At 41.9% G+C, this 24,097-nt stretch overlaps 2 protein-coding genes across 16 annotated transcripts in view; one reads left to right on the forward strand and one right to left on the reverse strand.

Moving 5' to 3' along the window:
• Positions 1 to 62: 62 nt before the first annotated feature.
• On the reverse strand, positions 63 to 5,876 carry OARD1 (O-acyl-ADP-ribose deacylase 1). Of its 4 annotated transcripts, none has more exons than XM_006931686.5 (6): positions 5,737 to 5,876; positions 4,879 to 4,958; positions 4,210 to 4,354; positions 3,221 to 3,279; positions 2,083 to 2,195; positions 63 to 722 (listed from the first exon to the last, which is right to left on the reverse strand). In XM_006931686.5, the coding sequence occupies exons 2-6, from the start codon at positions 4,915 to 4,917 to the stop codon at positions 620 to 622; spliced, it is 459 nt and encodes a 152-aa protein (XP_006931748.1). In that variant the 5' UTR covers positions 4,918 to 4,958; positions 5,737 to 5,876; the 3' UTR covers positions 63 to 619. The 4 variants fall into 4 exon arrangements, with proteins under 4 accessions (XP_006931748.1, XP_003986174.1, XP_019686139.1 ...); XM_003986125.5 differs by lacking the exon at positions 5,737 to 5,876 and adding an exon at positions 5,589 to 5,730; XM_019830580.3 differs by lacking the exon at positions 5,737 to 5,876 and adding an exon at positions 5,051 to 5,513.
• A 296-nt stretch (positions 5,877 to 6,172) lies between these two features.
• Positions 6,173 to 24,097, forward strand: part of NFYA (nuclear transcription factor Y subunit alpha) — a 33,590-nt gene continuing 15,665 nt past the window's right edge. For 2 of the 12 annotated variants that reach the window (XM_003986126.5, XM_006931692.4), the window contains exons 1-3: positions 6,203 to 6,360; positions 13,027 to 13,159; positions 17,615 to 17,761. In XM_003986126.5, coding sequence (XP_003986175.2) covers positions 13,085 to 13,159; positions 17,615 to 17,761 — 222 coding nt within the window. In that variant the 5' untranslated portion in view covers positions 6,203 to 6,360; positions 13,027 to 13,084. Of the gene's footprint in view, positions 6,361 to 6,599; positions 6,737 to 13,011; positions 13,160 to 14,687; positions 14,797 to 17,614; positions 17,762 to 24,097 lie in introns of those variants that run through there. The other 10 variants (XM_006931691.4, XM_006931687.4, XM_006931690.4 and 7 more) reach the window with 10 other exon arrangements.

The raw sequence follows: 24,097 nt of genomic DNA on the forward strand, positions 1-24,097 counted from the left end.
CAGGCGAATCTTCCATTACCCAGGTCCAGGACAGCAGATGTGTGTACAGAACCTCACTAGACCCCAAAAGAAAAGATATTTATTCTTCCATTTCTGTCACCACAAATATCTTGTTAACAACATAACACTCATCTTTGTAATTTAAACAAAACAAAACCCATCACTCTCTCCTAGGATGAACGTGACATTAGATTAATACTAAGCAAACTCACAAATGACAAAAGATGGAAAATTAACTGAAATGTTCATCCTTCCTGAAATTTCTCTTAAACAGCAGAGAAGTATAATCAATGCTGCCACCCAGTGGCAAGCCAAACAAGTCAGGAAGCATCCCGGAGAAACAGGGGTCAGAGGCCCAACATCCGGTTTCCTTGCCTCCTATCAGGCCATCTACTCCTTACCTTGCAAAAAACATCACAGCAACATTTCCCAAGCAATCCCTCCTCCACAGTTCCAGTCCAATCATGAGAATACAGTAACCCAAGTCTGGCCTGTGACACAGACTACTTCACATGAAACTTCCCCTGACCGAGGACTTAAATAGGCCAGTTCACCCAGTGCTATGGTCCAGTAGGGGTTAAAACAGGAGAATGTGGACACATCCAAAGCGCCCGTCTGTTCAGAGTGTGTACACAGTAATTCTGATGTCTGTTGCTTCAAACACCTCCTCAATCATTGCAGATACGTTTTCCCATTGCAGACGATCAAGACCACATCCAATCCTGAAAAAGACAAAACATCTCCGCTGGTTGTGATGAAGCTATCTGAGAAGGCACTTCTTTCCACTTCCCTTAGGCTGTACCCACTGAAAGCAAAAAGACAAATGATCTGGCCTCACACCTAGGCAGCTATGGCGGAGTCCGCAAGTTAATTCCTGTTGTGAGTCACCTAAGGCTGTTCCTAGACAGCCCCAAATCCAATAGCTGTCACTTCTCTTTTGCCTAATAAGGTACCACTTCTCAATTGTTTGAGGCTACATTTAGAAAATGTATAACTGCAGTGATATGGGAACCTCACTATCCTTCTGGATCTATTGATAAAAACTAGCTGGTATTTTTAAAATACGCTTATGATAAAGGAATGGAAGATGAAGGAAGGTAAAAAGAAGGACAAAGGACAGCAAAAAGGAAATCAAAATAAAATGTCAGGAAGTCCTGAGCTGATTGCATTTCAGTCTTTGCAACACCCTGGTGAAACATCAATCAGCCCATAAAACTCTGCTACTACCTGGCACCTTTCTTCTAAGATGTTACCTTATTGATCCTCAATATCCTTACAGGAAAAAAAAAAGAAGACTTAATATTGCTAATTTCACATAATTAAATCCCTGAAAAAACTGTGATAAAAACACCCAACAATTCCTGATACGTAAGTCACGAATACATTAAAGCCCAAGGTAAGATGAGGGACCTTGTAGCCACATTTATAATTAACGTGGAGCTTGGAGCAAACCTGCATGCAAGGTCAGCACTGACTAAAAACTAGACTGACAGGAAGAGAAATGACCCCAAGCCTATTTCCTAAAATGAAAGTAAAGAGCATGTTGAACCCCCAATGTCATTCCCTTCAGTTCCCAATAGCTAGGGTCTAAGACATTACACAAGTGACGTATCCTCTGGCTACTACCCACATGGACTACGAAACAAGCATGCCGATTAGAAGGCAGTGATAATTTACAACTTTTTCTGTACCAGATTAACGGGCTTGGGATACCTGAAGTGGCCCAGAAGAAAATCACAATTGCTCAGATTTGGTTCTTAAGCTTTTACTCCTTCAAGAACAGAGTCTCAGCCTTAGATAGAAGATGTCCAGATTCAACAGAGAGGACTCAACAACATGTCCTCCCGACTAAGCAGGCTGTGTGTTTTAATTATTCTGATTCATTCAACACAGGCTAAGAAATGGGTAAAACGTAGCCTGAGGTCTGACAACTGGTTCACTGGTGATGTTAAAAAGCTTTTAAATTTGTCCACTTTTAAGCCTGTATTTTGAGTTAGGCTTTCAAGTCATTTGTCTCCCGGTGAGACAGCAAATGTCACCACTCGATTACAAGTATTCATTCGGGGCCCTGGATTTCCTTGCCTGGGCATAGAGAGGTCGGTGACTCCATTCTTCAGACAGTGGGACTTCATGGCCTCTAAACTCTTCTGTAAGTTTTCATAAGTTGGCTTATGTGAAGCCCTTTTCTTTGTAATCTGAGTACAAAGAACGAATTTAAAACTTCCATTAGTCCAAAATGATAGCCAAAGAAAAGCCATCACATTCTCACAACATCCTGATCATTAAAAAACTATATACTTTCAGAATTCCTTAGAGCAGGACAAATCTCATATTCTCCCTTCCAGTTATGGGAGGCCCTCAGGAAAATCCACTAAACAGGGCCTGAGAAACCCAGAGAGCACCATGTAATAACTTTTCCTTTTCCCAAGAAGCCCAGGAGATTAGCAGGCCGTGCCTATTGTCTATTGTTTTTAAACAAGGTAGGTCAAAGTCTCTGTGCCACTTCCAAGAGATAAGCAATGTATCTGTAACAAGAAAGAACCCATACCACCTAAAAACTTCCTGTTAAGTCTATTTATTTAGAAACCACAGTTGTTTGCTTTTCATTTCTCTATAAAGAACAAAGAGAAACTGGTAGTGTTCCAAACAAGACTGGAAGTCACATCGACCTTAAGGACAGCATCCCAAGGGCTTAAGGCATGTCCCCGTTCAGTGTGCTATCCACATCAGACTTGTAGTGGGTTGGCTGCTCTAAGTCGCTCAGCACCATCACCAAGCAGCCACACTCCTTCCAGGGCCTAAAGGACATATGGACAGTGGAAGAATCCCACATTGAGGCAGAAGGCAGGAAAAGAGCTAAGTAATACTAGGCACTGCATTTGAGAGGGAAGAACAAAAGAAAAACTCCTTTGGGATATCCATCTTTTGAGATGTTTCTATCTCACCATAATTAGGAAAGAATTAAGGCACGGGGGACATCCCTAATTTTTCCAAGTCTTAGAACACAGGCTTTTGGTAGTTGTCACAGTGGAGCTGGGAGGCAGCCTCATGCTCCTTTCCAACGCAGTGCTCCCAATAGCCACCACCACTGGATCTGGGCTGGCATGGATCAGAAGTTGTGGCCATCTTTGTCTGTCTAGAACGGAACATCACGAGCAACACAAATGCAGCAGCCCACATCCAGTCCTTAGAACACCGTAAGAACTGACCCTCGTCTTACCAAGTAATATATATATCGCCCATCTCTCTTCAGAACAGCCACTTCTCCAGATTTCTTTTCTAAAAAAAAGTTATTTAATAGTAGAAAGGTATTTAAAAAAACAACACCGATTTGCATTCTTCAATTTAAAATAAAATCTTTACAGATTTGAGTTGACTTCAGTACTAAACAATAATTTCAACTCTGAAGAAACCTAGGGTCTCTGTTAACACTTTGTTTCTTATCAGCCTTCCTTAACTTCCAGCTTTCTTACGTTTTCTCAGTCTTGTTTTCCTCTTATCCCGTCCTGCCCATATTTTCAAATACACCCTTACTTATTCACTTAAAAAACTTTTAATAACTTTTTTACATATAAAGAGTTACTGTGTTAAGCATTATGGAGCACAGAGATGTGTAAAAGTTCCTAATTGGTGAAGAGCTTTCAATGAAGGGAAGGTGTCCCGTTTACAAAGAACTACAATAAAAAGCAGTATAAACCTTTAATGGAATCACCAGTGTAGTCTCCAACCCGATAAGCCTGGACCGTGATCGGAGCAACTATCGCCAAAGCTCTGCATGTGATTCTAACTCCTGTCTCTGGTTTAAAATCACTGGTAAAGTGATGGGAACGATCCGTAAGGAAGAGGTTTTAAACTCCTCTTTGAGGAGTAAGTAAAATATGGGTAGACAGGATCTTGAATGCCTAGTTAACACTTATGGACTTCGTTAAGCACTTCTGTTATTAAAAGTTTCAGAAAACTGAAGTAATATCAACAAAGTTTAATGACAGAGGAAGAGATTAGAAACGTTTATGAGAATTCAAGTTTGGTGTGATGAAGACCCAAACTGTAGGCCATTTTTGTAGAGGAAAACCTTAATCTGAAGAGTTCAAGTTCTCAGTGGTTGGGAATCACTGCATGTATATCCTGTCTAATAATTAAAATGTAACAAGTGATTAAGACAGTCTAGCCAAGGCGGATGGACGAGTAAAGCTGTTTTTCAAAACTCACGTTGATTTAACAGCTCCTGCACCCCTCCAAATTTCTTCTTGAAAAGGACAGCTATCCCAGCACCCATTCGACAATCCTCACTGATACAGTGGGCTAAAGAGTCTGTTTTGGGGCATGCAAAAAGGTCTCCTTTCACATAAGTGATCTAAAATGTGAAGAAGGGAAAAGAAAGGTTTTATTTGATACAGAAAAACACTAAGACATTTCTTTCATTTTCCTGTATTGTGTCTCCCACCACTGCCCTTCCTTGATTTAAAACCAAATCTGCTGCGGCACCTGGGTGGCTCAGTCAGTTGAGAGACCCACTCCTGATTTCAGCTCAGGGGTCATGACCTCATGATTTGACACTGAGCCCCAGGCTGCAAAAACAGCGTGGAGCCTGCTTGGGATGCGCACCCGTGCGCGCGCGCTCTCTCTCAAAACAAATAAATAAACGTTAAAAAATAAAACCAAAGCTGCAGAATTTAAGGAGTTAACTACAACAAATTAAAGCATGTGTAAGAGAAAAGTGATCATGATCTCTGCCTCGTACTGTATCAGCCTTTCTGAAGCAAATCAGCTGGGGAGGGAGGAAGACAATTCAATTATGGCTTTAATTAAAGTGTTTATGCTTTTGACCTTAATTATTCTGAATTTCAGTTCACCAGTAAGTTAATAGTTGCTACGCACTCTGCTTCCTTCTGGATCTTCATTAGGGCTGCCGGCCATGATACTGAGTCGCTATTTCCAGAACTTAGGTGTTTCTTCAGCTACGAGAAGGGAAAAGGAAAAATGCTTAGGCAGCCTGAACATATTATATTCAAATTCCCTGGCCACCCACTTGGTAGTCTTCTTCCCCCACCATTTATCGCTGAATGGGAGTTCGTTCAGGCTCTAGAAAGTAATACAAAATTCTTCTGGGGCAAGAATGAGGAAGGATGGCTAGGTCTGGAGGCGGCCGGGCCCCGCTCACATTTCGCGCTTTTCTTGGGGGCGCCCCGCTCCACCAGGGGAAGGAAAGGCGGTCCCTACGACTCGTCTCCTCCTTTTTCTGCGCCCGGGCAAGGCGGATTCAGGACTGTCTCTTCTCTGCAAAACCAAAAGTACTTCCCCAGTGGGTCTGGCACACGAGACAAAAGGAGGGACTTGGCCACAGTCCCGCTGAGCAACCGAGAAGTGTCTGGACCAGGGGAGTTGTACCGCCGAACCGCAGGCGGGGAGAGGGAAGGAGGCCTCTCAAAGAAGGCTCGTCCCCATCTGCTCGTGGGGGGGGACGGGGAAGGAGTCTAGAGAGGCCTCCCGTTCTGTCTCCCACCCTAGGGCAGGTCAGCGAGGGAATAGGGCCTGTCCTAGGATCCCGTGGGAAGGAGAGAGAAGGCTCCCTCAAAGCCCCAACATACCGGGGTTACCCTTCCACCTGGAAAGGAGTCGGCCGTTGCGAAGTCCCGCCCCGCGGGGAAGGGCTCCGGATCCAGCCCTGGTAGGTGGGAAGCAGCAGACGAACCCAGACACAGAACCAATCCAGCCACAGCCCTTAATTGCACGCACCTAAAATGGCCGCCCACCACCCGGGAGCGGGGCGGAAACAAGCCTCTCTAGCAAGCCAGCCGAACTCGCACTCTTTGGTAATGGCCGCCGAACTTCCGGCGGTAAAATCCGTGGAAAGTCCCGCCGCCGCCCGGGCATGCGTAACGAGACAGCCCGCCGCGAGTGGGAAGAACGGCGCTTGCGCCTTAGCCCCAGGGGTGTGTCTCCAGCCACCGCAGAGAAGGGGGTGGGCAGTTGGCAAAGAAGATAGTTAGCGCCTGCGTACTACTATGTTTAGGGCGGTGTTTGAGTTCAAGGATCTGGCGCGTCCAGAAGGCGCCTGCGTATTCCTTCTGCTGGAGATGGTGTCGAATCAGGAAAGTGGGCGTGGCTCCAGGGAACGCCTGCGCGATGCTCCCTCAACTGGGGGTGGGGTGAACCAGATGCTGGGGTTAGGGGGCGTGGTCTCAGGGGCGCCTGCGCCGAGGCGGTTGGAGGGAGGCCCGATTCCCCTTTGTTCGGGTTCGCCATTTTGCGAGGCAGCGGCAGTGGCGGCGGCAGCGGCGGCTGGAGCCTCTGATTGGGTTTCGGGGTCCGGTACTGGAGCCAATCAGCGCGGGCAGCGAACCGGGGGAGCGAGGCACGGTGAGTGTGAGGAGCCAATATCCAGCGGCCCAGAGCCGGCCCCAGCGCCCCGATTGGCGGGTCTCGCTGACCACTCAGGAGAGGCCCAGGCGCCCGTCGAGCCCCGGGAGTCTAGCTGAGCCTAGCCGAGCGGGGCGGCCGGCGGCCCCGGCCGAGGGCCTGTGAGCGCCCCGGGCCACTCCCGGCCGAGGCCTGCAGGGGGCCGCCCCGCGCGGGGATGGCGCTCTCGGGAGCGAGCACCTCTGGGTCCAGACCCTTGCTTGGTGGCTGTGCCAGTTGGGGATGCGTCCGCAGTTTCCCGGCCCTTAGGCCCAATTTGTCCGGCCACAGGCTCGGGGTTGGTGGGCCTGCCTGCCACGAACGCCCATACGCGCAGGTGCACACACGCTCGGGGCCTTGGCGATCTCCTTCAGGTCGTTCGGGCTTCATACTGAAGCCCTCCCTTGCACTCTCCACGCTGCGGCCCTCGGGACGGGAAATCTCCCGCGAGGGCCCGCGATCCCCAACGTTCCGAGAGCTGGGTCTGCCTGTCTGCAGCCCACCTGGGTCGCGAGTGAGGCCTGGGGAAGGTACGCGCCGCGGCCACGGGGCCCGGAGAGCGGCGGGGAGAGGGAGCCGGCCCGCCCCCGCCTCGGCGCCCTGCGGGCCCGCCCCCGCCGTCTCCCGGGTCGGGGGAGGGGGTCCGTTAGTGCGCCCACCCTCCTGCCCCGACGCGCCCCTCCTCTGTGCACGCTCGGCCTGGGTCTCCGGCCCGCCGCCGTTACCACCCCCTTTTGGCTCGTCATTTCCTCTCCTCCCCGCCCCGCTCGCCGGGGCAGAACCGCACACCTCCGTCTTGGAGTCCGACCAAGCGGTCTCCCTTTCTTGTCCTGGCTGTACAGCTGGCCAGCCCCTTCGGTGCCTGGAGCGTCACTCTTAGAAGATTGCCAGCCCTGCTCATTCCTTTTCCCGGAGCAACTCTTGTTTCTCACATCAGTAGTCTTCTCCATTGCTCATCCTGTGAACTCTCTTTTCTTTGGGAATGTAGAATTCTTTTGTTGTTGTTTTCCTTTCACCTTTTTGTGTCCCTTTGAATGTGTCAGGCTTGACCCATTAGCTCAGTCCATGGGCATCTTTTGATTTATTTATTTTTGTATACTTTCTAACTCCACGTTAACGTTTTGTAAGCGGATATTTGTAGAAACTTCACAGTGTTGTGGGATTTTCGTTAGGGTGAGAAGAAGAATGCTGACAGCCATGTCCCTAGCAGTTAATTTGTACCAAGCAGCGATCTGTGTGCTGGGGAGGAATTAGGTAGAGGTAAATAGTAAATAACCTTACTTCCCTGCTGGAGATTGACAAGCGAACGACTAATTAATCCTAACGGTACAATGAGGCCAAGTTCAATTCTGTAAAGTACTGATGTGTGAGCTACCCACAGCCTCAGTGGAAGACTCAGTGTTGCCACACTTTTCACCGGCCTTGGAGGACAATGGGATTTCTGCAGACAGGAAGGAATGGAAGAGCACTACTCACAGAAAAGAACTTGTGCGGAGGCACCAAACTGTGCTATTGGAAGTGGGGGACCCGGCGGGATGGGCTAGGACACTGGGCAGTTCTGATGAGAATTTAGGCTGGAAAGCCCAGTTGGTAAAAGTGCCTGTATATCTTGATAAGAATTTTCAGAAGCAGTTAATTTTTTGGAGGTTCAGATGGAAGAAATCTGAAAGTATGTGATTTTTTTCCCCAGGGTTGGAAAAACAAGTTTCTGACCTGTGAGCTTCTGCTCCATAACAGCAGCTGAGTTTTGGGGCAGAAAGGGAGATTTTTCTCCTAGGACTTTAGAAATTTTTACTCAAGCACCTACTAGAGTCCCTGGCACATAGAGGAGGTCTTAAGTATAGGGTGCCCATTTTTTTTTTTTTTTTTTAACGTTTACTTATTTTTGGGACAGAGAGAGACAGAGCATGAACGGGGGAGGGGCAGAGAGAGAGGGAGACACAGAATCTGAAACAGGCTCCAGGCTCTGAGCCATCAGCCCAGAGCCTGACGCGGGGCTCGAACTCACCGGACCGCGAGATCGTGACCTGAGCTGAAGTCGGATGCTTAACCGACTGCGTCACCCAGGCGCCCCTATGGTGCCCATTTTTATAATCATATTTAAGGCCATACAACTGGTAGGTTTCAGAAAACTCCTGATCCAGTGCTCTCTCCACTATGAAAACTTCAGAGACAGGTTTTTCTGTTTTCATTTTTTAAAATCATCTTTAAAGATGATGATAAGTAGTAAATAAGGTTATTTACTATTTACCTCTACCATGAAAGATGTTTAAGTCAACTTAAATTCATTTAATCCTTGGACATTGTCCACATTAATAGGTGGGCACCATGTCTAAGGCATTTTTTAAAACATTTATGTTTGCTTTTTGAATATTGTTTTAACCTTGGCATGTAAAAACAGATACGTCTAGTCACTTTAAAACCACCAAGCACTTTCACTAGACTTCTTTCCAAAAGGCAGTTTATAAATTAGAGTCTGGTCTCTGTTGTGTTACACATCTCTAGAGCCTCCACCGTCTGCAGAAGAATTTCTTTGCCTGGAATTTTAAGAGACTATATTGTAGCATCTAGCTTTCTTCTCTTGACATGGAGCTTTTAGTCCGCTGTTCATATCCTGCAGTTACTCTGTCCTTGCTTTTATGCTATCTCTTCATTTAGAGTACTCCACCCCTTCCCACATCATCACATTTATAAATCCTTCTCACACTTTGGACCAGATCAGATGCCATATTTTCCTAGAGACTTCCTTGACTTAACTGTCCCCAAGTGGAAGAAATGTCTGTTCTCCATATTACCTGTTTCTCTCTTAGGGTTCCAGTAAAGATTTTTACTTTACCAAACTTAAAGACTCTTTGAAGTTAGGATCTTCGTCGGGGTTTTCTTTTTATTTCTGAAACCTTGAGGGTGGTGTCTCGCAGGTGGTGCATCATTAGTAGAGACAAGGAGTGAGTTAGGAACTCCAATCCAGAAATCTCTTGGACGGTAGGGAAGGGACAGTTATTTTTTTCTCCGGCCTTTTCACAAACAGATCAGGACTCATTTGCTGAGTTGTGAAGTCAATTTGCTGAGCAGTGCTGCTAATTTTTTATAATGCAATAGGAAATATTAATGTGCACCTTAGGTTACACAAATCTAAGTATTCACAGAACTTGTTTCAGTTACTTTTTTTCCCTCTGTTATGTATGCGGTGATTCGTGATAGAAAATGTGTTTCTTCCTGTGAATTGTGGTCAAAAAAGTTTGGAAGCACTGTTACAGCCTTTACCTGGTAGTGATTATTAAGTATGGTAATTTTGAGGGGCTTTTCACATGCTTATGGTTGAGTTTTGGGAAATTTTCATTTTAAAACGTGTATAGAGCCACATAGAATGGATTCCTAGTAGTTAGCTACATTTAGAGTTCTGCACCTTGAATTGGGAAAGAAGGGGATTTTCGTGCTCGCCGAAATAGAGACACACTCGCTCTTTTGAGGGAGAAACTGTTAGGATCAAGAGCTGGACCGAGTAAATCTGGCTGACTTAATTTTGTTCAAAGCTTGGGCAGAAAAGCACTCGAGGAAAGACAGTGTCACATTATATTGCAGTTTTGCTAACTGAAGCTTGTGGTAATCGGAGCACGTGGCTTCAGTGAAGCCAGTTGGGTACGTTCTCCCCATTAGCAGTCTCAGTATCATGCGGCGATCTGAATCTCTCATTAATGTGAGACAGAATTAGACTGAGAACTGCTTCCTTTTTTACCCGTCAAGGTATAATGGGTTGAAAAGTCTTTAAATTAGAGTGTTTGTATTGCCCGGATAAACTAGGTAAGAAGAAAATCTGTACGACGTTCTATTTATTGCTCATGTACTTGATAAATTTCTGGAAATTAGTGATCAAGGAAAAAAATCTACGGGAATGGGATTTGGGTGGGGGAGGTATTGAAATAGGACATTCCTTCATGATCCTAAATTTTTAAATCAACTATTAAGGTATAGTTTAGACACAAAGCGTAATCTTTTTAAGTGTACGTTTTGATGAACTTCGACAAGTTTATACACCTATGCAACCACCACAACAATAAAAATACATAAAACATTTTCATCACCCCAAAAAGTTCAGATGCTATATCCCAGTCAACTTCCCACCCTCACCCCTTCCCCCCTTTCCAATCCCAGGAAATCACTGACCTGTTTTCTGTCTCTAGGCTATTGTGGTCTTTTTAGGGTTTCATATAAGTGGAATCCTTTGCTCTTTTGTATCATGACCTAAGGGTCATTAGTTTACAAACATAAATCTATTGTACTGCAGTTAAAGACAAGATAGTTCAGGGAAGACCATTAACTTCCCTGGCAGGGCCACTTAGTCTTGTTGAAAACCCGATTTTCTGTACTGTTCCCAGAATCTCTCAGGAGCTGACTTCGTCAACTAGCTCAGGAGTGAACCAGTGTAAAAATCAGAAAGTCAGTTTGTTCGTATGCAGTGAGAAATAACCATCAAGTTTACTTGTGTTGCTGATCACATTTGCTCTCTGTTGCTATATCTGTATGTAAATCCAAATTAGATAGTTGCTTGGTGAGCATTCTATCAGAGCAAGGGGAGTGAGTTGGCTCCCATATGGCTACAGAACATCATGCTGTGGCAGCATAGTCATCCTGTCCTTATTTATGGCTCTCTTACTCTGCCTACCCTTTTGGTTATGAGTAATAGGCTATGCACACATTTTAGTACAAACGTTTTCCAAACATATAGTGAAGTTGAAAGAATTTTACAATGAACACCAGCATACCCATTCCCTAGAGTCAGCTGTTCACGTTGTACCATACTTGACTTACCGGGTATTTCTATCCATTCATCTATCAATCCATCTTATTTTTTCATGCATTTCAAAGTGAACGTTAGACCTCAGTATACTTCTTCCTAAATACTTGCACATGCACTTGAATATATTTTATTTCTTTCACACCATATTGAGACAGCTTGCAAGTAATTAATCTCATCTAGCGTGTGTGGATTTATGGATAGTAGTGCATCACTTTGCTTATGTAACCTGCAGTTCATTTTGGCTGACATAAGTTTATCATTCAAATTTTGGAACATATGAAGGCCTAGAGAAAAATTGGGGCAAAGATTTATCTACATTTTGCTTATATATATATATACCTGTACCTTCCCCATACTTCCAAGGTGAATTAGTCTTTGGCAGTTGGTATAATTTTAAATTTCGAATCAAGGGGCGCCTGGGTGTCTCAGTCGGTTAAGCGTCCGACTTCAGCTCAGGTCGCGATCTCATGGTCCGTGAGTTTGAGCCCCGCGTCGGGCTCTGGGCTGATGGCTCAGAGCCTGGAGCCTGCTTCAGATTCTGTGTCTCCCTCTCTCTCTGCCCCTCCCCCGTTCATGCTCTGTCTGTCTCTGTCTCAAAAATAAATAAAACGTTAAAAAAAATAAAAAAAAATAAATTTCGAATCAAGTCTATCCAAGGTTCTCAAATATTTCCATTTATCTAATCATGTCCTTATTTCAGAAGAGTCTGTAACTGATAAGGGTTGTGAGAAGGATAAATTTGAGCAAGGCCTGGATATTCGATAATATTAAAGACTTAGTAATTTTGTAATGTTTGAAATGATACTGTAGAGACAATATTGTGATAAACTGGTAAAGACAAAAGAAGAGCCTTTACTCTTTAGAGATAGATGCTGAAGTGTTCACAGAATTTTGGAATAATACAGTGTCTGGGATTTATTTCAAAGTAACTTAGGGGTGAGTGGAAAGTGGACGAGTTGTGTGAGACAGGATTGAACATGGGTAAAAGTTGGAGATGGCTGTGTGGGGTTCATTAATGATCTCACTACTCTTGTATAGGTTTGGAAACTGCCATAAAGAGAATTAAAATTATATAATAAAGGGTAGGCTATTACTAGGCATTCAAATGCAAGAGTGAGGGAAACTTAAGTTCTTTTTAGAGGAACTCATAGCCTCAATATGTTGTATAACACTTTCCTTCTATTTAATCTGTAGACATCATTTTTGCCATTACTATAACTTCTTATTCCTTCCTCTGAATTAAAATGCAAAACGCTAAGCCTTTGTTCGAGCTATCTACTTAATGAAGATTTTGATAAGCAAAATGGTTGATTTCAGGTCTGGGTAATTGACGTACTAAGCAATAAACCCTGAAGTTTTAAATTGCAGACCATATGTAGAGAACTGGAGTAACCCCTTTGGTATAGTATTGGCAGGCAGCAAATGTATGTTATAAATTGAAGAAACTGTTTCTCCTCTGAAGTCATGTGCAGACCTGGGAACTAGTGTTAAATGGGTCTTGCAACAAAGTGACACTGTAGTTTAAGGAGTATTTTTCTAAGATGGAAGTGTTGCACTACTGGTAGTATTGAAAGGTAAGGCTGCCAGTAAGAAATCACTAAAAGCACTTTTAAGACATGTGAAATGGCATTATGATGTTGTTGGCGTGAGTGTGCCCTGTAATCGTAGATACAAATGGTATCAAAATGAACATTTCCTATTCTCTTCCCCAGTTTTCTTACAAATGAAGCACAGCAGTAAGTTATCGATGTTAATCGTCTGGCGAGGCTTTTGTTAACAATCTCACTTAGTTTCTTTCCCAACCTTTCTAATAGGAGTGCGTTTTGCAGTCTTCTAGGACCTCCAGAGTGAAACTCACTGTGGCCAGGATTCTAACTTGGAGGGATCATGGAGCAGTATACAGCAAACAGCAATAGTTCGACAGAGCAGATTGTTGTGCAGGCTGGACAGATTCAGCAGCAGGTATGGACGTAAAACTGCTTTAAACAGCACAGCGATGGGGCCGATACTGGCACTGCTTAAGTGGGGATTTAGAGGTACCAGATCTTAGGAATAATAGGTCTGGTGACTTGTGCCGAAGTGCTTTTTGAAGATTGGATTTGTTGCGCTTTCTCTCATCATGTGTTCAGAGCTCTGTAGTGTGTAGTCAGTCTGTAACCACATAGAACTTGCTCTTTACGGGAACCTGGTTTAATATGAAATTGCCCATTTTATTTTACTAAAAGTCAAAATAGTCTGTTCTCAGATGGAAATTTGGAACTTTGCGTTTTTTCTGGATTCAGTTTTGTTGTTTCTTTTCTTGATGAAGCTAGCCTGTGATCTTTTAAGGCTTCGGCCACAGTAGATAAACCAAGATAGCCCACTTCCAAGAAATCCACTGGTTTTTGATTCGATCTGCCACGATGCTTATTTTGAAAAGCTCTAGATCAACATGAGGTTAATAGACAACCACTCTTAATGGGTAAGCTCATATTAGAAAGGAATTCCCTGCCGGTTTATTCCTAATTAAGATAGATTCCTTTCTTGAATTTATACAGAGATGACATTTTCTGACGCTCTATTCCTGGCTTCCTTTTAGTAAAAAGTTTACTTGTTTTTCTCCCTCGAAGAAAAGAAATTTGTCACTCATTGACTGGACCTGAGGCCAAGACTGGGAATGTTTTGTTTCCAAAAGGGAACTTGGAGAATAGAGAAAAGTAGATGGTAGGACATCTACCATCTAATGATCAAAGGAAAGAGCTGACTCTTGATTAAAAGAGTAACTATTTAAGTTCCTTCACTGGCTTTCCTTCCACACAGCTGCTGTGGCTCTGGCAGCTTCCTTCAACCGCCTTCTTAGGAAAGGGGGTTCCACAAAGGGCCCTCTATTCACACCAGTGCCCTGATGGACAAATTCTTATTCTGTTAGAACTTAACCATTAGAGGTTATAAATATTAGGTTAAATCACTGAAAACATTGTTTCCCAGGTAATCCAGTTGAGTAGAAGTAATCTTAGTTTGGGGACATGAGAGCATTGACCAGCATGAAGATGATTTTGGTTCACAGTGATTGCTTCATTCTTTCTATCTGGTGATTGTATTTAAGTCCCAAAAAATCTTCATTGTAGCTTCAAAGCTATAGAAACCTGATAACTTTGTGGTTGTGAACTCATTTGAGGAAATAAAAGGAGCATTAAAATCATAAGCAGAAGGATCCAATGCTTATTTCTGGGGGGAAGGGTTGCATTAAAAATGTTTGTGTTAATGATGACAACTATTTTGATGATTGAGTCATGGAAGTGTGTTTTGAGTTTCACTCGGGGGACAAGGGCTAATATCTTTAATCCTGCTTGCTACCCACAACAAAAGAGCTTCAGTATAGGGAGTCCGTACAGTTTGAAAGTCCTCCGCTGGGTGGGACTGTTTAAAGAAGACTCCCTCCCTCTCCTGTAAGAGGTAAGGTGTGTTCTCATGTCTTGACCTATACATTTCCTTCCTGATACATTTCAAGCTCTTCCTGTTCCTGTTCTCAGCAGCAGGGTGGTGTCACTGCTGTCCAGTTGCAGACTGAGGCCCAGGTGGCATCCGCCTCAGGCCAGCAAGTCCAGACCCTCCAGGTAGTGGTGCCCTCTCTGATTCTCTGTAAGCACTGCATGAACTTCTCCTGTCCTCACGTCTGGTGCTATTTGTGGTAGGGTCTCAAGCAGGAATGGCAAAGTCAATTGCATGTCTTTGATGCTGTTAACTTGTCTTTGAGGCTTATAAGATTCCAGTTTCCTCATGTTTCATGCCTAGTCATGTAGTGACCTCAGTGTCTATTTCCTGAAAATTGAATTTGGCTGCTGTGTGTCTTTGGGGATACCTGGCAAGGAAATGGTGTAAGTGACACGAAGAAATTCTTACAAGTGGCATTAGAATCTGTTTGGAGCTCAAGCTCTGTAATCAGATTGCATAGTAAACTTTTGTGAATTTGTGTTATAGTGGAACAGAAAATACCTAGAGTTAGAGGGTGTTTTATTTTTCATTAAAAGGGCAACTCAGCTCAAAATAATCATTGTACTTGGCAAGGTTTATCTAATCAGTGAATCTTGTTAATCTCTTAACTGTTGCCTTTTCACTACCTTTCCTGGGGAAACCATGACCTATTTTATTATTAGATTTGCAAAGACTATCCTATACCTCTTGGTTGGACAGAGGTGGCATATGCTTTCTAGAAGTCTCAAGTCTAATAGCCACTCTAAGAACTCTTACTTAACCAGTGCAGTTCCCCTAACGTTATATATGGCCAAGTTAAATGTCGAAATCGGAGGTATGTTTTGGCCAGTTCCTATGTAAAAACGAGAGTAGAAGCATAAGTCTTCTCTGTGTCTGCCCGTTACTTTGATTAAAATGACTGTTTTTTTGAGAAATTGGCAAAATTTGAGTGCCCTGCCTTTTTTCCTCCAGTGAATGGAAATGATTCAAAGTAGGACCTAGAATGCAGAACTGGCATCTCATTAGTGCTGCTCAACGTCCTGCAGTTACATGCCCCTTGCTGTGATCCTTTTACGTTAACCTTTCAGCCCCAGCCCCACACCTGCCACTGTGTCTCGTGATGTCCTGCAGTCCATTCGGAACATAAATTAGGCCACAAAAGGCTAAGCTTGTAGGTGCTCCCAAACTATGTTCGAACCTCTGACTTCAACAGCTTGTTGTTCATGCTTCTCGTGCTTGCTTCATCTTTTTGATATATAAAACAGTATTGTCATTAACCATTTGTGGAATGGGAATGTAACATGCTCTTAACTGTATGGCTTCTTGTCTGATGCATGTGTCGTTGTAATCACTCATATGTCGTAAACACAGTGGGCTCCTTGGAATCTTCCAACAGTTTATCAGTTACACATTTAGCATGTCAGTGAGGGGAGAAGTTTAAGATGATGGGTAGTCAGAAAATTATGAACAGTTGTGCCTTAAAACTTGGGTTTCTTACTTATGTAGATTTTCTTAGAAATGGCAACACGTTATGGAAATGATGAAGACCTTTCCTCTAGGGGTCTCATTATTTTGAAGAACTTTAAATACTTCTCTCAGTTATTCATGTAATAAATATTCAGAACAGTCCTTTCTGATGGAGTATATGCAAGCATGACTGTGGCAAAGGGAATTTAATTTGATAAGGAAAGGAGAAAACATGAGAGATTCGGATTGTAAAGTCCTTTAAAAAGTAAAGTGGAATTTCTCTGAACAGTTTATAAAACTTCGGATTTCAGCGTTCCTGAAGCTTCTGACGCATTTGGTGTTGGCAGTGGTGGTGGTGAGGAGGGGGCCTTAATATCTAATTGGTTCATCTAGGGCAGATTGATCTTTTCACCAATTACTGTCATTTAAACATACTTGCAGTGGCATTAAGAATGAATGTTTTAGTCATGTGAAAAGTCTTGTGTTCTGCTACGAATAATTCCTCAAAACAAAGATAGCATCTGTAAATGAAAGTTTTGGACTTCTAGCTGTTCTTTTGAACATTCCATTTTACTTCTAACATGGCTTGTTTTTTGGTTTCCAGAATGCATTCATTTAGGTATTTTTATATTGGGACTCAGGACGTTACAGAGCATGTATAATGCCTTGACTTCTAGAGTGGTCCATTTACTCGAAGAGCTTGAAAGTTGGGAGATTTTTGGTACACTTGAGTGTGTAATTCCCATATTTATCACTGCTTCTGTTAAAACTGAAACAGCTATGCAGATATCACAGAGTCCAGTGTGAGGAATTCTCCCACAGAGATTGAAAACTGACCAGAAGCTATTTCTGGGCCTTTTCCTAGTGGGCTCTTGAAACAACCATAGGAGTAGAAGTCCCAGAGTGAGATGAAGAGGGTAGAAGTTGTGTATTTCATTTATGCCTGAGAGACTATGGAGGAAAAGGGTCTTCTCCATAAGCTTTCAGAGCTGCTTGCTACCCAGCCTCCTGCAGTCTCTGCTGCGTAGTTTGATTTATTCCTTCCAGGTCATTTAGAATTTACACTCAGCCACCATCACCACCATCAAATACCCCACCCCCCCACCCCCCGTCATTGCTTCCTCTCCAGCCTTCCCTAGAAACTATTCCTGAATATTGGTCTCAAAAGATACATAGTCTGAATATTTTGATAAGTACTTTGTGTGGATTTAGCCTGTACTTGATGATAAATGCCTTATATCTGTGGAGACTTCCTAACGACCCTGAATATACTTCATTATATCTGACCTTAAAGTCTTCAACTTGGCGTTTAGTCAAAGACAGAGTATTTTTGAAGAAGATAACTTAAGGACAAGGACTTGAGACTTACTTCCTTGGTGTCTCTCCTACCTTTTCCCCTTCCACCAAGGCCGCAGAATAATTCCAGCGATTATCTTTTGGTGAAAACCATTTTGTGTCTTATGTTATTTCATTGTTTCTTATTTTATTTCATTCTAGGTCCAGGGGCAGCCATTAATGGTACAGGTCAGTGGAGGCCAGTTAATCACATCAACTGGCCAACCCATCATGGTCCAAGCTGTCCCTGGTGGACAAGGTCAAACCATCATGCAAGTACCTGTGTCTGGGACACAGGGTTTGCAGCAGGTGAGTGATGCAAAAAATGTTTGAACACAGTATCAGAATAGAAGTCTTAAAGAAGAGGTTGTTAGAAACTGTTAGACAATTGATTTTACGTTTAAGTGTTTGCCAGCCTACATTCACAGTCACTTTTCTACTTTTGTGGTATCCGTGATATAAAGCAGAGCTGTATAGAAATTGGGCATTTCTGGGAAGGACTAACATATGAGACATGATCTTGAGCCCGTTAAGAATACAAAAAGATGAGAGTCTAGTTTAATAGAAGTAATTCATTGGTTTGATCTTTGTCAGAGCTTCTGGGAACTGAGGGAAGGAATTCACAGTGTGCTTTGGAAATTGTAGTTTTTGGTCAGGGATGTCATCCTTTCGTTTCGTTCCAAGTAATTTATAGTTTGAATTACCTAGTAGGTGATGAAAAAGAAAGTATTTCAGTCCAATCCCATTGCACACCCTTAAAGCTATAGTTAGAGCAAAATTTATAACCCTTAAATACTTTTATTTTAAAAGAACTGAAAGCTGGGATTTCTTTCATAAAGTTAGGAAAAGAACAAAATGAGCAAAAAAGTAGATTAAAATTAAAGAAGAAAACTACCAAAAATGTAGGAAGGGGTAAATAGAAGCGGATTCTTTAAACAGATCAGTAAAGTAGTTAGGTAAAGCCACAGGAGAGACTGATTCCAAAACCGAAAACAGGTAAAAAACAAGACATGCACCTCTGTGGCATCAAGTTTTTAAAAACTAGAGGAATTTTTATCAAGTAGGTAAAAATTTAAAAGAGTTTATATCCAGTGCTAGAATGTATGCAGGGAAAAGGAAACACTCATCATTATAGATAATTTAAAATTCTGAAGGCATCTCGCTGTTAAGTACATAAGCATAAACTGTTGCTCTTTCTGCCCCACTTCTGAGAATCTTTTGTGTAAGAAGAAGAGCATCTGTGTATGGGGAAATGTACAAAGACATTTATTGCAACACCGTACTAGCAAAAAAAAAAAAAAAAAAAAAAATTGTGACCTGAATGTCCATTTCATCAATAAGGATAAAGAAATGGCTGAATACATCATACTCCATATATGGAATATTTTGTCCTTATTGAAAAGGATGAATTGTTGGCTGGAGAGGTAGTCAATATTGAAGTATTTTTAGTAAAAAATAATTTGCAGAGAAATACATACTAAGTGATTTCTGTAATGAATAGCCAAACACCCGTGAGTGTATAGGTTTGTATATTTTCATTTTAACAGTTAAAATGATCGCATTAATAATTTAGTTTTTCTTACCGCCGTTAATTCCTTTATGATGATTGGTCAATTTGATGAATCAGAATTTGTAATTTGCAAAGTGTATTCAGAGAACTTTTTTTTGCTTTATTTTTGGTTTTTTGCTTTTATGAGTAAGGTTACTGTAAATGTGTTTGAGTGCGATTGCTTCATTTTTCAGTTGAATTCTTAAGGTAATTTCTTTGGAGTGGGTGGATTGCTTGAGCAAAGGGTAAGATCATTTTTAAGGCTATTGGCATATTTTTGCCAAGATAGAGTTGTAGTTAGGATTAAAAATAGTTTCCACATTGCTACATGCATGAATGTATGAGGCTTTAAATGTATTTTGTGAGTGTGCTTGCCGCAGCTTCATACTGCTGTTTCATTTCTGTCCTTCCTCTCATGGCCTCCTCTTAGCCCTCTTTGTCACACCTTCCTCTCCACTGTCAAATAGAAACAGTGTGATAGAACACCAGGAATAGTGTACTGTGAGTGCAGTGACCTGACTTTCATTCCCAAGTCTGCCATTAAACAGGATTTCTGATCTTGGCCAAGTCATTTGATTGTCCTACTCTCATCCAAAAATGGAGTTTATATCAGGTGATTCTTAGGGTTCATTCCAGCCCTAAATTCTGTGATTTTATGAGGGGGTTTTTTGGCCTTTAAGAGACTTTGAGAGGTTATTTATTTCATTGCCTTCCCTCCCAAGTAGGACTATAGTCACACCATCCTGGAGAAATTCTTTTCTGTTAACCTGTATAAAGCTCTAGGTACAATTCTATAGAAGAGTATTTTTAGCCTTTGTTTGTTTTGTTGTGTGTGTTTTTTTAACCTTTTTTTTGTTTTGTTTTGATTATATGCTCTATTTTAGAATTCCAGTGAAACCTATATCCCCTTAGAATAGAAAAGGTGCAGATGTCCAGGTACATGCTAACTTTGAGTGTAATTTTGGGTTAAGATCCTTGGCTTGATAAAGTCAGTAGAACCAAAGTAGAAAGAGGAAAAAAAAAGGCAAGAATATTGGAAGTTGATATATAACAAAAATAGTATAAAATATCAGTGAAGAAGTAGTTTAAGAATGACATAGAAAAAGAGAATCGATGTCTACTTCATACTATATACTTGGTAGATTCATAGGTCTAAATGTAAAAAAGCATACTTGGAAACTATTAGACTTTATTTCTTGGAGAATTTTCTTTATATTGTGGGGGTAGAGAAGGATTTTTTTTAAAGACATAAAAACCAAATTGATTTGCCTACTTTAACTATGTATATACATCAAAATGTAAATAAAAGGGTGCAGGTGTGCAGAAGATATTAACACATAAAGCTGGGTTTGTATCCAAAATACATAAAGAACGTTTATGTATTGATACGAAAATAACAGTCCAGTAGGAAAATGGGCATAGAATATGAATAGATGGAAAAAGAAACCTAATGACTAAAATAAGTATTCCTTGCTATTTGAAACTCAGGAAATAGATTCAGATAACTAAATTGTTTACTTATTTATTTGCTACTACTTCCTAAGTGCCAACTATGAGCTGAGTATTTGGGAAAAGTAGTTAAGAAGACCTAGGTAGCGGATTCTGGGAAGATGGCAGAGCAGGACATACCAGGAATCTGTGTCCCCACCTACACAACAATTGCATTGGCAGAATTTGATATAAACTATTTTGGAACTCTGGAGTTTATTGAAAACTTTTTTACTTCCAGGGGAAGGCATAGACTTCTATTGAAGTTAATTTCAGTAAGTGTCTGCTTTTAGCCCAGTACCAGCTACCCAGTACCCTAGCAGGCAGCTGCACACGTGTCTTAGAGGAGCTTATGAGCAGTTTATAGGAGCCAAGGTGAGCAAAGTGGACCTTGTCCTCTAAAATCAGAGATCACTGATTGCTGTTTCTGATCACAGAGGTGCAAAGACTAGCAAGATACATGGAGCAGAAACTGACAGATTTGAGGGGAGAAATAGACAACTCTACAATAACCAGACAGAAGATAAGTAAAGGAATAAACTACATAAAACAATAGGCCGACTAGATAAGACAAGCATATACAGAATAATCAACAATAGCATAAACATTTTCCTCAAGTGCATCTGGGACACTTTCCAGGAAAGACCATATGTCAGGTCACAAATTAAGTCTTAGATAGATTGCATATAAAGTATCTTCTCTGGCCACAGTGAGATGAAGTTAGAAATTAACAACAGAAATAAAAGTGGAAAAGTCACAAATTGTGGAAATCAAACAGTACACTCTTAAATAAACAATGGATCAAAGGAGAAATTACATGAGAAATTAGAAAGTACAGGTGAATGAAAACAACGGCACAACATACTTAAATTCACAGGACATGGCAAGAACAGTGTTCGGGGGAAATTTATGGCTATAAATGCCTACATTAAAAAATAAGAAAGATTGACAATCCACAACCTAACTTTATAACTTAAGGAATGAGAAAAAGAATGAATTAAACCCAAAGCTGGCCAAAAGAAAGAACAGAGATAAATGAAATAGAAAAACAATAGAGAAAACAAATGAGACCAAAAGTTGGTTCTTTGAAAATAATCAACAAACTTGGCAAATCTTTAGCTAGATAGACTAAAGAAAAAGTCTCAATAACTAAAATCAGAAATGAAAGTGGTGGGGGCAGGGGTGCCTGGGTGGCTCTGTTGGTTAAGTGTCTGGCTCTTGATCTCAGCTCAAGTCATGATCTCACAGTATGTGAGTTCGAGCCCCATGATGGGCTCTGTGCTGACAGCACAGAGCCTGCTTGGGATTCTGTCTCTCCTTCTCTATGCCCCTCCCCAGCTTGTGTTTTCCCTTTCTTTCAAAATAAATAAATAAACTTAAAAAACTTAATAAAAAAGAAATGAAAGTGAGGATGTTACTAACAATTGTACAGAAATGAAAAGATCATAGGAATATCATGAGTGAGGGAGGAGTTAAGATGGCAGAGTAGTAGGGGCACCCTGTGCTTGCATCCTCCCTCAAACACAGCCAGATAAATATCAAACCATTCTGCACACTTAAGAAATCTTGAGGCCTGAGAGAACTGCACATGCAAAGGGAGAAAAATGGCCACATAGTGGAAGGTAGAAGCTGCAGAGAGTTGATTTGGGGGAAAAAAGAACTGTTGGTGCTGCAGAGGAGAGGGAGCACTGATCATGGAGAGAGAGAGCAAGAGAGCAGTGTGCAGGGGATTGCACAAGAAAAGCTCTTCCCCAAAACCATTGACTGGGAAAGGAAGAAGGGCTGGTTATTGCAAGTTTTTGCAAGCAGTGGAGCTAAGAGTCTAAAGTTTTGAAAGTCCACATCATTGTTAGAATCCTGCCTGGCTGGCTTAGTGGTTCTCCCGTGGGAAAAGAGGGCAGAGGCCTGTGAGCAGACAGCATGCTCTGAAGATCTCCTGGGTTGCACAGGGAGCAACAGTTCCCCTTTTTGGAGTGCATTTAGGAGAGGTGGCACTGCTTCTTGGGACAGAAGAGAAGGTGGGTGCCACTGAGCGGCCGCATTAATTAGCATAGCAGAGGCACCTGCTGAAAGCAGCTAACCTGGAAGCCAGCTTTTAGCTGCGCTTTACCATAAACTCCTAGCATCATGTAATCCTGTGAGTAGAACAAGCCAGCACCAGCCACCACACAGTGAGACCCTCCCCCAGAGGATCAGCATGGGTCTGCACTGTGCCCCTAAAATTTGGAGTTTTGAAATCCAGCTACACACCTGAGGTAAAAATTGAGAACACCCAAATATATGTGTGTGTGTGTGTGTGTGTGTGTATATAATCAATTAACAAACATAAACTCACTGATAATAATTTGATAACAGTAGAGGACTTTAACACCCCCCTTTACAGCAATGGACAGATCATTTAAGTAGAAAATCAACAAGGAAACAATGGCTTTGAATGACATACTGGACCAGATGGACTTAACAGATACCTACAGAACATTTCATCCTAAAGCAGCAGAATACACGTTTTTCCCAGTGCACTCAGAACGTTCTCTAGATCACATACTGGGTCACAAATCAGACCTCAAGAAGTACAAAAAGATTAAGATCATACCATGCATATTTTCAGACCACAATGCTATGGAACTTGAAAGTCAACCACAAAAAATTTTGGAAAGACCATAAATACTTACAGGTTAAAGAACATCTTACTAAAGAATAAATGAATTAACCAGGAAGTTAAAGAAGAAATTAAAAAAAAAAAAAGACATGGAAGCAAATGGAAATGAAAACACAACAGTCCAGAACCTTTGGGATGCAGCAAAGGCAGTCATAACAGGGAAGTATATAGCAATACAGGCCTACCTCAAGAAGCAAGAAAAGTCTCATCTATATCAGCCTAACCTTACACCTAAGGAACAGCAAATAAAGCCTAAAGCCAGCAGAAGAAGGGAAATAAAAATTAGAGCAGAAGTGAATGCTATAGAAACGAACCAGCCCAGTAGAACAGATCAATGAAACTAAGAGCTGGTTCTTTGAGAACAATTAATGAAATTGATAAACCCCTGCCAGACTTCTCAAAAAGAAAAGACAAAGTACCCAAATAAATTAAATCATGAAGGAAAGAGGAGAGATCATAGCCAACACAACAGAAATATAAACAGTTATAAGAATATTATGAAAAATTATGCCAACAAACTGTATGAACTGGAAAAAATGGATAAAGTCCTGGAAACATAAAACTACCAAAACTGAAACAAGAAGAAATAGAAAACTTGGACACACCCATAACCATTGAAAAAATTGAATCAATAATCAAAAATCTCCTAACAAACCAAAGTCCAGGGCCAGGTGGCTTCCTAGAGGAATTCTACCAGACATTTAAAGAAGAGTCAATACCTATTCTTCTGAAACTGTTCCAAAAATAGAAATGGAAGGAAAACTTCCAAACTTTTACAAGGCCAGTATTACCTTGATTCCAAAACCAGACAAAGACCCCATTAAAAAGGAGAATTGCAGGTCAGTATCGTTGATGAACATGGACACTAAAATTCTCAACCAAGATACTAGCAAATTGAATCCAACAGTACATTAAAATAATTATTGACCACGATCAAGTGAGATTTATT

Source organism: Felis catus, chromosome B2 (genome assembly GCF_018350175.1).
Source record: "Felis catus isolate Fca126 chromosome B2, F.catus_Fca126_mat1.0, whole genome shotgun sequence".
Taxonomy (NCBI): domain Eukaryota; kingdom Metazoa; phylum Chordata; class Mammalia; order Carnivora; family Felidae; genus Felis; species Felis catus.

Bases quoted from the DNA above. Each gene is read 5' to 3' on its own strand.
- OARD1 (XM_006931686.5), bottom strand. From the start codon at position 4,917: ATGGCCGGCAGCCCTAATGAAGATCCAGAAGGAAGCAGA. The intron at 4,355-4,878 runs GTGCGTAGCAAC...TTCACATTTTAG, and splicing joins AAGATCCAGAAGGAAGCAGA to ATCACTTATGTGAAAGGAGA. The intron at 723-2,082 runs GCAAGGAAATCC...TGTCTTTTTCAG, and splicing joins ACCGACCTCTCTATGCCCAG to GATTGGATGTGGTCTTGATC.